The 16,540-nt window shown below is 40.0% G+C and overlaps 1 protein-coding gene across 1 annotated transcript in view; it reads right to left on the reverse strand.

The window, feature by feature from the left end:
- SPG11 (SPG11 vesicle trafficking associated, spatacsin) overlaps positions 1–15,066 on the reverse strand; it is a 58,230-nt gene extending 43,164 nt beyond the window's left edge. The window contains exons 1-11 of the mRNA XM_044980447.1: positions 14,826–15,066; positions 13,243–13,427; positions 12,328–12,555; positions 10,797–10,995; positions 10,017–10,154; positions 6,925–7,382; positions 3,773–3,918; positions 2,755–2,887; positions 2,193–2,348; positions 438–616; positions 16–192 (exon numbers count right to left, since the gene is read on the reverse strand). Of these exons, the coding sequence (XP_044836382.1) occupies positions 16–192; positions 438–616; positions 2,193–2,348; positions 2,755–2,887; positions 3,773–3,918; positions 6,925–7,382; positions 10,017–10,154; positions 10,797–10,995; positions 12,328–12,555; positions 13,243–13,427; positions 14,826–15,037 (2,211 nt within the window). The 5' untranslated portion in view covers positions 15,038–15,066. The remainder of the gene's footprint in view (positions 1–15; positions 193–437; positions 617–2,192; positions 2,349–2,754; positions 2,888–3,772; positions 3,919–6,924; positions 7,383–10,016; positions 10,155–10,796; positions 10,996–12,327; positions 12,556–13,242; positions 13,428–14,825) is intronic.
- Between the last annotated feature and the right edge of the window lie 1,474 nt (positions 15,067–16,540).

The raw sequence follows: 16,540 nt of genomic DNA on the forward strand, positions 1-16,540 counted from the left end.
TCACACATCACTCACCATATTCCTTATGAGTTCTGAGGCCTCTTTGACATTACCCTTTAGAAGACTGTCATAAACAAGTTCAAAACCTATTTGAATCAGTTCTTGAAGCCTCTGTGCAGGGTTCTGATTCACTCGGAAGAATGTCTGAGCCTCTGGTATTCTGTTGTTTAAAATGGCCTCAAAAATAACTTGCTAAAAGAAAAAAAACAAAAACAAAACAATTTCTACAGATCTGTTCTCCAATAGAAATTGCAGGCTACGCTGCTTATGATCCTTGTGCTCTTTGTTTTGAGCAATTATTTGAATAGCAAATATAAACCAAGTTTATTTAATTTTTGCTTATTTTTTCAGTAGTTTGAAGATAACTCCATGCTGATCATTTCCTTTAATACATTTCATGGGAATTTAATATCCCCAAACTGGTTATTTGTTTTTACCTCCGGAGTGAGTGTTTCCCACATTTGGCTTTGTTCTATTCTGGGAATGTCTTCATCAAGATCACATCTTATATTTATGAGATTTCTCTGCTTTCGAGGAAACTTTATCATAAATGTTCTAAGTTCAATAATGTAGGTAGTTAAAATATCCACACATTTCTGCAAGCACTCATCGAGTTCTGTAGGGGACAACAGTGGGCCACTTTAATAAAAATGAACACTACAGCTCTAACCCTTATAGCTCACTAAAAGTTAGCATTTATCTCTGATCTCAATGATCACAAAGCACACTGGTACGGAGACCCCAATCTGTGTGGGCAAGCCCATGATATCAGTGGTGCTCCACAAAGGCCCACCTGCATTGATTTGACTGCAGGATCAGAGCCCTAATTTTTGACATTGAAGTTATACAGTATTCAACCAACTCTTATTTATAAAAGTTACCTTTAAAATATATGAACATTTTAATATAACATTCAAGTGCTACTTAAAGTTAAGGCTACAATTTAGTCATGAGTATTTTTAGTAAATTCATTGACAGGTCACAGGCAATAAACAAAAAGTCACGGCCCCTGACCTGTCCATGACTTGTACTATAAATACCCTTAACTAAATCTTAGGTGCTGGGGGGCGGGGAGCTCCAGTGGATGCTGCTGCTGCTGCTGCTCTGGGATGGGGTGGGGTGAACTCCGGCAGATGCTGCTGTTCCTGGCGGAGAGGAGGCCTGGGGCCCCGCTGCTGCTCCTGGGGGGCGGCCCGGGGCCCCGCCGCTGCTGCTGCTCCAGGCAGGGGGTGACCCAGGGCACTGCTGCTGCTCCTGGACTACTGCTCTGGGACAGCAGAGCCTGGGAGCAGCTGCCTGGGGCTGTTCGAGCAGTGGCCGGTGCGGCTGGCCCTGGGGCCACTCAAGCTTCTCCCGCGGCCCTGGGGTCAGTTGCACCGGCCGCTGCAGAGGTCATGGTGATTTCTGTGAAAGACACTCAGCCTGACTTACAGTGAATAACATGTTAAAATGACTGTCATGGCCTCCCCGTGGCTCTCTGCACTACTGCACGAGATCAGAGTTCAGTTTCTAGGTTATAATCTCTTTTCCCCCTGCCTGGCATGGACTACTCAGCCTCAGAAGAAGGGAGAGTGAGCCAATGTGTTGGTCCAGGGTTCTCAACATTTCTCTTTCTGTGGTCCCACCAACATGCTATAAAAACTCCATGGCCCAGCTGTGCCACAACAACTGTTTTTCTGTATATCCACTAGATTAAAAGCCAGGCCGGTGTTAAGGGGAAATAATACTTAGCTACTTTTTGGAATTCAGGATTAAGAGTTTACAGAGATATCAACTCTTATGTTACACATTGGCCCTTTTAGGGTCTGATCCTACATCCTTATACATGCAAATCTCCCACTAAGTTCAATGGGGGTTACGCATGAGTTAGGGCTGCATGAGCAGACCCCTACTGTCCTCGAGCTTGGTCAGTTATTTATCTTAGTTATTTCAGCTGACATGTGCATCTTATTCAGCCTAACTTTTCATCTCCCCTTTCCCTGTAAATATGATCTCTGATTCAATCTAATCTCCAGCCCAAGTTCATTTGTGAGAGTGAGAATCCTAAGAGAATAGTTTTGAAAAACTTAGAACCTGTGCACAGAGTTTGGGAATCTTAAAAATAAAGATGTGCTATTTAGTTTTTCCAGATATGTGCTATTTAGTTTTTCCAGATATGTGCTACTACGTGTTATCCATGTTAGTAATCTTACCTTCTGTGTGGATAAAAATCTCTCTGATTTGTTTGTTAAGGAAAGCCAAGGTAAGGTTTAGCAGCTGCTCAGAGAAGTGTTTACTCTGAGCTTCCAAATCATTTTCTCTGATTGCTGAGCAAAGTAAATCTAAAGCTGGCTTCAATTCTTCCACACCTATAATCATATAGGAAATTAAAACCACACACACAATAAAAGATGATGGATCACACTACATAACAAGAGTCAAACTAATAGGCCAGAAAGGTAAGTCACCTAAATCTTTTACACTGTGTAATTAACTCAGTCACACTTTGCAAATACACCACTTTCTTTTCACATTAAAAATGTTTAGAGTAGCACAATATTGGAACACAGCCAAGCAGCTTAAATATTGAAAGTCTTGTACAAGTTTTCTCTCATTCACTTGGAGGGGACAAGCCCAGAGAGAGTATTCCCATCCAAACATACATCAGAGTGTGAATAAATGAAGTGGCAATTTGACCGAACAAAAAAATAACTACTTACAAATAAAAAAGCAATTAAATTGAAATGTTAATGTTGCTTAAAATATTTGACTTACTTTTCAAGTAAAATTGGGGTGTGATATTGGTAGATTGCTCTGATAAGGAACAGGCTGAAGTAAGATTGAAAAGATTCTCTTTGCTCTTTAAAAAGAAGTCTACTGTGTCTAGCTGACGGTTCTCCAAACCGGCCTAAAGAAAGATGCAACCACACTGTCACGAATATTCTAAAAAGGTGCATTGGTGAATTACTGCTAATATTTTTTCTTTAAGTTCAGTGATGATAAAGCGGAAGCATATGGGACAGAAAAAAACCAAAGCAATGTAGACACAGTGCCAATTCAGCAATGAATATTATACATCTCATCAGGGTTTAAAAAATAAATAAAACTTGTCCAAGATCCTGGACTGAATAGTCAGACACTTATTAAGGAACTAGTGTAGGTTGACAGTTTTAAAGGTCCAACATTTTACCAGCCATCAGGACTTTTAACCAATGCCCTCATCTAAAAGATGGAACTGCAGCCTTGAAAAATTCTATAGAGACAAGCAGTTTGTTTGCTTTGCCAGGCAAGTAAATGTTAATGTTGTGCCTGAGCTTATAAGTTTTCATACTGGATCTGTAAGGCTGAAATGGTAAAAGCAAAAATCTCGTACTAGTGACTTGTGAAATATCAACTGTTAAAATCATAGAAAAGAGATAGTTGTAAACATATTGATTTGGCAGATCAGTATAAATGCTTTCAGGACCAATATTTTTCCATGCACTCATCCAGGAAAAAAAATTCACTCTCTCTACAGTATGTTAGCCTTTACTTCACATTTCCTTATTTTCTTAGATTTCCAATGCTTGTTTTTATTAATAACTACAATATTCTTGTACTTTTTTTTTTACCCTTAAGTGACTGATACACACTTACACATTCTTAACCTTAACTCAACTTGTTTTGGGGTTTTTTGTTTGTTTCTTGGACTGGTAAAATCATTATTAATGATGAGAGACTAAAATAAGTTACTTATACTACTTTAAGGACATATTCTCCTCATCTATAATAGATAAACTACATTTTATTTTACCTCTAACGCATGTATGGGAATCGAACATCTTCCCCACCCATTGAGATGACAAAGAGAATCTACAATGCCAGCACTTCCATGGATTATCAGTCTATTCAAGAATTCCTCTTGAGTTAAACCAAACAGAATCAAGGAGAGTCCATGCTCTAAATAAAAGAACCAAAATGACACTCAATATACTGTTTACATTTAATATTTTTAAAACTGAACTTTCCATCTGTGATGCCCCTTTATGCCAACTGGAAACGGGTACATCCATCACACTGTTGAATATGTAGCCAAGCAACGTCCTGTAAAGTATCATATACCTGGTGACATGAATATCGGGTCATGAATATCATTGTGTGATCTATGTATGGGTGGTGTACACAGTTACGTAGGTGTGCTGGAAATACGTTCTTAAAATAAATTGTAGAAGCAGCTGATAATTAAGTCTGTCCTAGTGAAAGGAATGTGGATTTACCAGTCTGCACAGATCAGGCCAACAGGTGGATGAGAAAACAGCATGGCTTTATTACTAGCCAAGAACAATGAAAGGCCATTTACCTCTAAGGTAAACAAAGTGATCAAGCCAATTGAGAATGCAAATTGACCAGAAGATGAAGAAGTGGCTTGGCACCTGCACCCCAAAGAACAAGCAACCAGGGAGAAAAACTTTGTCTGGCTTTACTTATCAAAGAATACATGTCAAAGATTTTCTGGACCATAAAAGGAAAGAGAGGGAACTCCTTTGTTATCCATCACTTTGGGAACAAAGGGACCAACACCCTCTGGTTCTGCAATTGGAGGATCCTCCTGCCTGAGGGGCTGGAGATGCTGATAGCTTGATGTAAGTGAGAAAGCTGCGTAGGCAAAGACTGTAGCTTGCTAAAGTTCAAGGGAGATTTTGTTTTGTTTGTAACCAGACCTGTCTCTTTCTCTTGCTCAGTATCACTTAATCTATGTTCTTGGTTAATAAATTTATGCTTAGTTTTACTCTGAACCATCTCAGTGCTGTGTATTAAAGTAAGTGGGGTCTTCAGGTAGACTAACAGGTTGGGGTGTACACAGTCTCTTTGGAAGCAGCAGACCTGGCCATTTCTGTGGCTGTCTAGTGATAGAAGCTGGATAAGGCAGTGAGACGTCTCTGGAGAACTTGGGAACTGGGGATCACTCAATGTCACCTGCAAGGCAAGGTTATGGCTGGCAGAGCCTCAAAGATTTTGCTGGTGAAACAGACAGACTGGTGTGGCTGGGAGCTGACACCGTTTAAGCACCAGCAAAGCTCTCTCTTGCTGAGGCAGAGAGGTAACACAGCAGCTTACGGTTCTGGGCTCTCTGAGGAGAGAATGTCACACCATCATCTTTTCACATCCATCTTACTAATTTTCTTACGACTTTCAAAAGAAAACATCTCTAAACTCACAACTTAAGTATATAAACATAAAAGTTACAAGGTGAAATAAATTCTCATACAAAAAAATAAGTATTTTAATCAAAACTAAAAATACATCAATTTGAGATACTTGCATGAAACCCTCATGTCCAAACACTGCAAAGAGATCAGTCATAAGCAAGATCCTTATCCACTGAAATATACGATTACATGTGCTCATGTCCAGGAGAAGCAGAGGAGAACACAAGAATGTAGTTTGAGTCAGAGAATCAAGTGACACAGCAGAGGACCATTGTTTGGAAGGCATCCTGGGCAGAGTGATTTACCTATGTAAATATCCACAGAATCTGTGTTTTCCTACCTAATATTTATGTTTGCAGTGTTGTTGTAGCAGCCTTATTCCGATGCTATGACAGAGACAAGTTAGGCGAGGCAATCTCTTTTATTGGAGCAACTTCTATTGGTGGAAGGTATACGCTTTTGAGCTACACAGAGCTTTCCTTCCTCCTTGTCCCTTCCATCAACAGAAGTTGGTCCAGTAAAAGATAATACCTCACCTACCTTCTCTCTCCTGGTACTAAGTCAGAGAGGTTCAGGGATTCAGAAGAAAAAAAATCATTGGTTTAAGGTCAAATTCAGATATTCAAAACACAAAATTCTCCAGCAGATAAAGGAATGCATTTAACAAACTAGTTAATACGATGTACACTATACTAAGAATATCAGCTAGTAGACAGATTCGGGTTTCATAATGAAGATCCATGGAGGAAAGGAAACTCACTAAGCACTCCACGGAGTTTGCATGTGTGACCTATGAGGAAAGCATGAACTACCTGCTTGTGCAGCAACTACAAAAGGCCCATTCCTAGATCAAAAGAGGCTGCCACTAGCTCATTTCACAGCAAAAGTAAAAACATCCATGCTGGGGGTAGCATAAGGAGAAACTAAGGGAAAATACAGGGGAAACAAAGCAGCCAAAAAAGAAAGGAAAAATGCACTGAAGAAAGAGCCCCCAATCTGATTCAGATTCAGGGCCACAGGCCATGAATAGGGTTGCCAATCCTCCAGGATTGGCCTGGAGTCTCCCAGAATCAGCATTGATCTCCAGGAGAGCACTGAAAGCAATCCAGGAGATTTTAAGAAAATGACAGTATGTCATGTTGGGGGGAAAAATCTCCCGGAATAGCTTCAGTCAGAGTTAGCAACCCTAGCCATGAAGAAAGGCCCACGTTTTATGGGCCAAACTCTACCTTCAAATATAGCATACACAACTCCCAGTGGAGTTTATATGAGGTGCAAATGTATAATTCAAAGCAAGATCTGGCACTAAACTTTTCATGAAGCCCCTCACATACAACAAGACATATGATGAATCGCTGTCTTTGAAACTTAATGTTCTAAATGGCAGGGTTTAAAATAAAGCATAGATTTAGCAAATATAACTGCACTTCCTATCTAAACCCTGAAAATAAAATTGGATGGTTATAGATTTTTCTATGCAATGTAATTATTCACTGTAACAGGGGAATTCATACTAAATCAGTATATCAAAAAATTACAAACTATGCGCCAATTTGTTTAATTTACACATACTGAATTTCTGTTAAAACAGGCCACAAAGCTATGGTAGGGCCCTATATGACACTCACCCTCAGCAGAAAAGCATTATGAATTGGGGAGAATCATATTAGGTAGACAGGGGAAGCATATTGTTAGTACAGACCAAAATGTTTTCAACAGAAGTCTTCACCATATTAGGAAAACCAAAAAAACTCACCTGTCTGAATGACACACAACTGCTCCTCTCCACTGCAATCCACATAAATACAATTTTTGCCAATGTGATAATATGTCACATCTTGCGTCTCTAAGTCCCACAGAGCAACAGTCAATCCTTTGTCACCTGCTGATAATGCAAACAGTGCACTAAATCCTGTCACAGATTTACACTCAAGTTTCATCATTTCTTCTAGGCCTCCTGGATGGATTTTTTTCCATTGTCTTCCTACGTCATTGATATTTGCATAATCTTTCCTTGTTGATTTGGAAAGGATATAGGCAATGTCTTGTGGTATGGAGGACAAGATCTTCTCAGATGTGTCACAGATTTTATAATCATAATGTTCAAGATGGGGAAGGTACTGGTACCAAGGTAAGCAAATGTTAGGCACCAAATTTGGAGAGTCAGGTCTCTTTGATGTGTTATACAGCGAGGACAAGTGTGCTTTCCATGACCTCGAGAAAGAGAGAAAAATGTACAACCACCAAAATCATGATAATTAAAGTAATTTACAGGCTTCAATTTTAAAAGATTACTTTGATCAAAAACCATAAACTAAGATTTATGGACAAGATCCAAAATCCTGCACTCCATCCTCAAAATACTGGCAAAGTAATCTATCTAAAACGATTTTAATACTGATTATTTACTTCGTGCAACTGAGTTGTACGCTTACAGCTACATTAGCTCATAAATTTCACTAAGTTCAGTGTTGATCATTGTTTTTAATTTTCTCATAGAATTACTCAAGGACTTCGTAAGGTTTTTTGATAAATAAGACATTCATCCAATCAAGAGAACTATTCTGAATACATAAAGCTGTTACAGCTTTGGATTTAAGAACTTAATATTAATGGTATATTGTTTCTCTCTAAGAATAGCTAAACATCATAGTTAAAATACTAAAATTAAAATACTACATGTGAACAAGACACATTCAGACTATTTTTATTTTAATTCATTGAAGAAGTCAACAAGCATGTGGACAATGGTGATCTAGTTGATACAGTATACTTGGACTTTCAGAACGCCTTTGACAAGGTCTCTAAGGCTCTTAGGCAAAGTAGGCTGTCATGGGATAAGAGGGAAGGTCCTATCATGAATCAGTAACTGGCTAAAAGATAGGAAACAAAGGGTAGGAATAAATGGTCAGTTCTCATAATGGAGAGAGTTAAATAGCAGGGTCTTCCAAGAATTTGTACTGGGACCTGTGCTGTTCAGCATATTCATAAATGATCTGGAAAAGGGGGTGAACAGCGAAGAGGCAAAATTTGCAGAGGATACAAAATTACTCAAGCTAGTTAAGTCCAAAGTTAAAAAGGGAATTACAAAGGGATCTCACCAAACTGAGTGACAAAATGGCAGATGAAATTCAATGTTGATAAATGCAAGTAATGCACATTGGAAAACATCATCATATAAAATGATGGGATCTAAATTAGCTATTGCCAGTCAAAGATCTTGAATCGTTCTCTGAAAACATCTGCTCAATGTACAGCGGCAGTCAAAAAAGCTAATAGAACGTTCGGAAGCATTAGGAAAAGGATAGATAAGACAGAAAATATCAAAATGCTGGCATACAATGCCATGGTATGCCCACACCTTGAATACTGCATGCAGTTTTGGTTGCCCTTCTCAAAAAATGATTTATTACAATTGGAAAAGGTGCAGAGATGGGCAACAATAACGATTAGGGGTATGGAACAGCTTCCGTATTAGGAGAGATTAAAAAGACTGGGACTGTTCAGCTTAGAAAACAGATGACTACAGGGAGATATGATAGAGGTCTATAAAATCATGAATGACATGGAGAATGTGAATAGGGAAGTGTTATTTACCCTTTCACATAATACAAGAACTAGGGATCACCTGATGGAATTAATAGGCAGCAGGTTTAAAAGAAACAAAAGAAAGTACTTCTTCACACAATGCACAGTCCATCTGTGGAACTCTTTGCCATGGTATGTGGTGAAGGCCAAAAGTATAAGCGGGTTCAAAAAAGAATTAGATAAGTTCCTGCAGAATAGGTCCATCAATGGCTATTAGCCAAGGTCTGGGATGCCACCCTATGCTCCAGGTGTTCCTAAGTCTCTGACTGCCATAAACTGGGACTGGACAAAAGGGAATAGATCACTCAATTACCCTGTTCTGTTCATTCCCTCTGAAGCAACCGGCACTGGCCACTTTCGGAAGACAGGATACTAGTCTGACACAGTATGGCCATTCTTAAGGATGAGGATATGTATTCGTCTATGTCAAGCATACAAAAAGTTCTGGGGGGACTTGTAATAGGACATCATGTCTGTTGGTACTGGTTAAAATCTAAGTCAAAGTAGTATGACAAGGACACTATTGTCTCAAGGTTGGTTAGTGGCTTACAGAAAATGGACTGAGATTGTCTAATGAATTTCCTAGCAGTGGCCTAAGGACCACACCATTTTTAAACTAAGATGAGCTAACAAATTTGTGCACAGCTGATTTCAGAACTTGCTAAATTTGTAATTAAAATTAAGTAGTCTAGTAATATGTGAATCACCTAGATCAGCGGCTCTCAACTTATTTGATTGTGCCCCCTTCTTTGTGTCTGTAGTTTACACCCCTTCCCGCCCCCACAAGTACATATACTGATTCAAAAAAAAACAACCTAACATGCAACTCTCACTAAATATTAAAAACAGTAAGTCATTGATTCAAACAGAGCCAATGATCTATTGTAATAAGATAAAAAACAAAACTCTAACTGCGGTCAATGCTTACAATTAAATGTCCACACCGTGTCATAGCAAACGGATTAACGTACAGATGGCAACAATGCTGTATAATACTATGGAAGCTTAAGAGAAATCCATCAAAATGCACAGTGCTATCTGAAGGAGGACCTTATGTGTCTGGAGGAATCAACTTTGCTAGTTATTCATTGTTGTGATTAAAATGTACACAGTTTTTTCCTAAAGCTTCTCACGCCCCCTCAGAATACATTCCATGCCTCCCCAGGGAGGTCTGCCCCCCAATTTGAGAACCTCTGACCTAGATTATGATGCAGCAGAAACTGTAACAGCTTGTGCTAGAAGGTATTTATATTTACATACCTGTCTGCCCGGAAAGAAAACCTCGTAAGTTTCATGCTGCAGTCAGAGCTAGCAAGGTCATCCTCATCAATTCCTTCCAGTCGTGTCACAGGAAGATTTTGAAAAATTTTCTTACAAAATAAATGCCCAGGGAATTCTCTGCAAATAGAGATATTAAAAATAATTTAAGTTACACCTCCTCCAAAACTTTTAATGACTATTTTTAAAATGCAAATTTTTATATTTACTCTATAAAGTCACAAAATTATTCTGATGAAAAACTGGAAGATAATCTTGCAGAGAAGTGGTCCTCTCTCTAAATTCAACAGCATTTCATATAAATGCATTCACATAATACAAACCCAGAGTATGATTCTGCAATCTTCTTTCAGGTGAGCAATTCCTGCAGGGTCAAATCTTCAGTCAGCAATTATCAATTAGAGGTGGTAAATTTAAATTGCTAAGCAGTTCCAATATAATACCTGTAGATACTTCAAGGAGCTGCTACTACCCAATACTAGCTGAAAAAACACAATATATCCCTCACCTCCTATAGCAATAGTACGTGAAGACTATTGTTCTGCTTGCTCAAGTGGAAGAACATATGTTGAAGCACGCTGATTTGCAAACTCTGAAGAAACATGATTTTTTAATAAGCTTTTATTATATCTTGGGCCTAGTCCGACCCAAATGGACACTAATGGGAATTTGGCTTCTGACCGCAACAGATGCAAGATTGGCAATAATTTAAAACTAGCTAGCCTCATAAAAATGTATTTTAAAATTTTGTAGCAAACATACCTGAAATACAAATTTAGATCAATAGAAATGGCATAATTAGAGGAATTAACGATCACAGCGACATTGAGATCGTGCGACACCTTTATCAGAGTGAGGGGAGATAAGATGGTTGTATTCTTGTTCTCATCCTCCACATTTGCTTGGAAGAGTGCAACGTCAACATCTGCTAGATGCACACCATCTACTGTATCAAAAATGTCTTTACACCAAAGTCAAAGAAAGTGACAGGTTTCAAATTATTCAACAAGCAAATACATAACAAAATAGGACAGTGAATTTCTTGTACTTTGTTTCCCAAGGTAGGTGTATATGTATATAGTCTTCAAGTTCTTGCACAGCAAGATATTTATAATTATTAATTTTTATGATGTTTCACAGTAGCACTCAAAGGCACAATCAGGCTTAGATCCATATTGCGCTAGGTGCTGTACAAATGCAAAGTGTGCCATGTGCCCTGCTTCATAAAAAGCTGACAATTTAATTAGAAACTCTATGCCAATAGAGCACATATTGAATACCATTTCTATATCCACTCTCCCTGCTGCCCCAAACGTCACTCTTCAACATGGTTTTTTTATTATAAAAGCAAAACTGTGCAAAGTACAGTTTTAATTAACAATGACTAGAGCAGAAGAGGTCTTTTTAAATTTTCGCAGTACAAATTGCAAGGTTGTTGAAATAACACACTGAGTAGATTGAAACTGAAGTAAAACAATCTCTCTGAATAGTAATTAACATAATGAATATTGGAGCATTGGTGAGAGACTGCTTGAAAAATGTTCACAAGCCTATTTTTGAATTCTGGACAAGAGCATGGAGTAGGAGCATTAACAAGAAGTCAGCCACCAAAAATGATGGAATGGACTCCAGTCTCTCATGAGAAATTGTACCACTGCTATTTAGCAGGACAACAAGCTACAGAATTTGATCAAATCCGAATGACTGTATCTAGTTGTCTTGGAAAGTACAACCTATAAATTGCTTTAAACAAATATGTTGACGTTAATAGTATAAGTCTGTAAAACCATTAGGAATGTAATTAAAAATCAATTAAAATCTAAATACTATTAAAAAACCCTGAACCTCTCTAAACGTGCATTCACTTTTTTTGGCAATTGCTTATTGCAAAACACAGTTGGAAGAACAAAATAATGGGATTACTACACAGTGTAAGAAAAATTAGCTGGGAATAGAGATAGCTGAACAGTTTGTGAAACAAATGGTTATATCCTGCCACAAGAGACCAAAAAGTTGGCATCTACAGTGGAATAATGAAGCTCCACTGGCCTGGTGAGACCGTGTTAGTACTTGTACTTCAGCTTTTCACACTGAACTATGCTATCACATGGACTAGATGGATGAATAACTTCAAAATAGCGAGGCTTGAATTTCCTTCACAAAATGTGTGTTTAATCCTGAAAGGGTTTCAAGAAATATTTTTTTCCTGTTATCCACATTCTTTTTCTTCACAGTATGACTTTACTTTTTTTGATCAATTATATTGGGAAACAGTCTCCATTGCAAAGGATACATATCCAGCCAGAGTTATCTAACAAAAATAGAACCCCTCTACAAAAGTTCACATCTGTTATTCTTTCCAAAACTTGTGGAGACAAATCAAGGATAAAGCAGTCAAGTGCCTGTAATTCTGTATCTTCTCCAGGAAAATCAAGGTGCACAAGAATAAAGTTATTCAACAGTAGCAAAGATGTGTTCTTTTTAAATGACAGAATCCTCACAGACGATATTGAAGAAAGACCTGTAAAATTATTTTTAAAGAATCAAGTTTTTTACATATTCAAATTGGTCGTTTTGATTGGAGAGACACTTTATAGCTTAAATTCATTGTCTTAGCCTTTTGATCAATGTAGTGTGCCAAGATCACTGAGGTCAGAACAGTTGCAAGAATAGTACTAATTTGTTTAACCAACTTCTACTACACAAAGACAACATGGGGAACACAAAACAACATTTTGATAGGAACTAAAAATACTAATTTTGAAAATAAAATATTTTAGCAAGGAGACTTCAGGGCAGGGGATCTTAAAGTTATTTAATGTATCAAGGCCCCGATCCTGCAAAGATTTACACAGCTGCTTAACTCTATACAGTGACTTCAACAGGCTAGTCACTGTGTAAAGTTAAGTATATACTTAAGTCTCTGCAGGATCAGGGAGAATAGTCTCAACTATAGTACCTTCTTATTTTCATTTGATCAGGTGAAGTGCATGACCGTCTGTAATATTTATATCATTGCCATTCAACAAATTCATTAGCATTACTGATGAGTTCCAAACCCACAACATTAAAAATGACAGCATGAAAATATTTTACACCTTCCTAAGGCCCAATCCTGCAGCCCATTCTTATGTTAATAGTTGTTGCAGGATTGGGTCCATAATCACCAAGAGATTAAAAATATAGAATATACATTGAATGTACTCACTAATATTTTTAACTTCCAGAAGTTTTTTAAGTCTCTTTTCATTCCAGCTGTACAAGGCAGTTGTGTCAGATTTTCCATCCTCTCTATTGAGCTCATAGACAAACAGTTCATTGTTTTTACTAAGAGCCAGGAGTTTTGGCTTGTTTCCTTGTGGATCATTATTTTCTGCATCCTCCCACATGAAGCTATATTTAATAACAATATTTAATATGTTACATTTATTCACATTATTCTCTTCCAACTTCAGCAGATTCCACAGTTCAGAAAACATAACAAAGCAGTTTAAAAATACCCAGTGTGGTGTTTTATTCACACACACAAAACTAGGACACTGACAGGAAAACAGTGAAATATACACACACAAACTGCTATCAAATGTCCAAAATAAACATTAAAAAGGAAAAATATTTTCTTGCTCTTTTATCTATTTTAGTTATAGTGATCATGTGTTACTTGTAACAATAATAGGCACAACGCTTTCAAAACATAATGTGATTCTTAAGTTGTCAGTGACGCTGCAATTTTCAGGCAGGCTTTAACTGTTTGTCGTGTTCCAAGACAGAGGAGATTGCCACGCTTCAGAAAGATAAGGTGGGTGAGATAATATCTTGTATTGGACCAGCTTATATTGGTGAGAGAGAGACAAGCTTTCCAGCTCCTACACAGTGACAGAGCTCTTCTTCAGGTCTGGGAAAAGTTCTCCCAGGGTCACAGCAAAATGCAAGGTGGAATAGATAGCTTAGCAATAAGTAGTTAGCACATATTGGAAAAGCCATTCCAGGGAGACAAGTATCAGAGGGGTAGCCGTGTTAGTCTGTGTCCACAAAAACAAGGAGTCCAGTGGCACCTTAAAGACTAACAGATTTATTTGGGCATAAGCTTTCGTGGGTAAAAAACCCGCTTCATCAGATGTATGTATCTGAAGAAGTGGGTTTTTTACCCATGAAAACTTATACCCAAAGAAATCTGTTAGTCTTTAAGGTTCCACCAGACTCCTCGTTTTTATCCCAGGGATAAAACACCTCTGCAGTCAAAGGACAAACAGAGTGGGCTAGTGGGTCACAGCAAGACCTCTCCCAATGCTTCTATATCGTGATGCCAACTTTTCCCAACCTAGCACTAAAAATGTCCCAAATCTGGTGAAAAATTCCCAGATAAAAGTTTTTTACAGAGCTTCTATATCCTGGGAAATTTCCCCAAACCTGGGGATTGGTGAGTAAAATGTTTCAACTTGGGAAATTGGGAAATTTCATTCAAAACGTTTTACTCAAAAAAGCCCCGATTTGGGGGGACTTCCCAGGATACTGAAGCACTGCCCTCTGCAGTCTCCCACCTTTCGGGCTGTGAGGGTTTGAGGGCGGCCCTGGAGAACACGCTTTGCTGCTGCAGCCCAGTGGCGATCAGCAAAACAATACCCAGCGGACGGAGAAACCCGGACACGTCAGGGCGCCGCCCAACAACCCGGGACCGCGTTAAAGGGCCGACAGCAGCAGGCTGAGCGCGGCTCGGACCCCGGCCGGCCAGCCCCACGCGCCGCGGAGCCTGGGCTCGACGGGACCCCCCCGCCCGGCCCCGCCACTTACTCCGCCCACGGTCCCGGGATGGGGCTGCCGCGGGCCCGGCCAGCCCTGCCACAGGCCAGGGACCTGAGGTGGAGCCCCCCCGAGACCAGCAGGCTTCCCAGAGCGTCCTGCGCCCTGCTGAGCTTGGCCTGGGCTGTGTCCCCCTGGGGGCTCCGGGCCTCCCGGGCGAGGGGCACCAGCAGCACCCGCAGCTCCCGCTCCGCGCCCTCCATCCTCCTAGGGGCCGCCAGCCAGCTCCCCCCCCGACCGAACTTCCGGCTTCAGCGGGGGGACAAGGGCCGCGGCCATCTTGCGCAGGGCACTACTTCCGGCCAGTCTGACGCGAGAGGGCGACGAGACTCGCTGGGTCCGAGGAAACCCGGAAATCTCTTCGCTTTAGGAAGTGGACATTGCGCTGAGACTACAACTCCCAGAATGCCCTGCGGTAAAGACTAGCCCTTGCAGCCACAGGGAGCATTGCATGCTGGGATTTGTAGTCTTCGTGCGTACTAGCTGTGCAGTGCAGTGCCGTGCAACCAGAAGCATGTGAATTGAAAGTGGTAGTCTATGGGGCCACGCCTGAGCAGACAACTCGTCTCAGTCTGATCATGAGGATCTCTGGATCGGTTGCTTGCTAGCTAGTCCATTTTAGATGAAGCATTATATGCTGTGACTTCTGTTTTCAATGGGCTCCTAACCTCAGATGCAGCCTTAGTCATTGAGCCTGGGGACACACACATTTGACCAAGTAGTCGGGACTCAAGGAGTTTAGAAGGGGCCTAGAACCTGGATCAAACTTAACGCATAACTCCCATTGTCCAACCATCCATTTTCTATGTTGTAACTGGTTTGACCTTGACTAATCATTTTGTAATGGAGATGAAGTTTACCACTTTATCAGTTGCTCTCTGAAAATCTTACAGGGTACTAATATTGAAAGTAGCATGATTTCTCAAAGCAGAGTGCCAGAGACCTTTTACTCTGCTCCTGTGCATGTGTCAACACTATCATTTATTTGAGGGGAAACTTTCAAATTTAATAGGTTCAAAATATCCTAAAACATTCCCATGACTCCTTCCCCCACAAAGACATTCCATAATAAAATTTCCTGGTGTAAAATACCCACTGGAAATAAAACAATAACACCTGGAAGTCCTCCAAAGCAAGTACTACAACAGTATTTAAATTCCAGCAGGTAGATTGTCACAAACTATAAAGTCAGAGGCTGGTTTAACTGGGATTATAGATGTGTATGTATCTATGATGCAAGGCTGTTCTCCAGTTAACCTATTTCTTGCTCTCACTGCAGGAAAAGCAGAAGATCAACAATCCCAACAAATGGTTTATATCTGGGATTTGATGTCTGCTGCAGCCGCTATTTTAGATGCTGGTCAGTTTTGTACTGTATTGTACACTGGCCCCCGTTCCGCATTGAGTTGGCAGCTGAAAGCAAGGGGACTGTGCCAGTAGAGGTTGTTGCAAGACCAGAGCCTAGGTACTACTCTTGCCCTGTGCTGGATGGGATTTCAGACCTGCTCAAATCCAGATTGTTTCAGCCACTAAACTACATTGACAGCACTGAGGGATTTCCCTAGACCCCGCCAACTGCCCCATCCTCCTCCAGTGGTCACCTAGCTACCCCCGCAGTTTTGCCAATGTAGTCGTTTTCCAGCCCTTCTTTCTCCCTCCCCGTAAATTCAAACACCCCCTCTAATTTCAATTCCTGGGGAAGACTC

Source organism: Mauremys mutica, chromosome 11 (genome assembly GCF_020497125.1).
Source record: "Mauremys mutica isolate MM-2020 ecotype Southern chromosome 11, ASM2049712v1, whole genome shotgun sequence".
Classification (NCBI taxonomy): Eukaryota; Metazoa; Chordata; order Testudines; family Geoemydidae; genus Mauremys; species Mauremys mutica.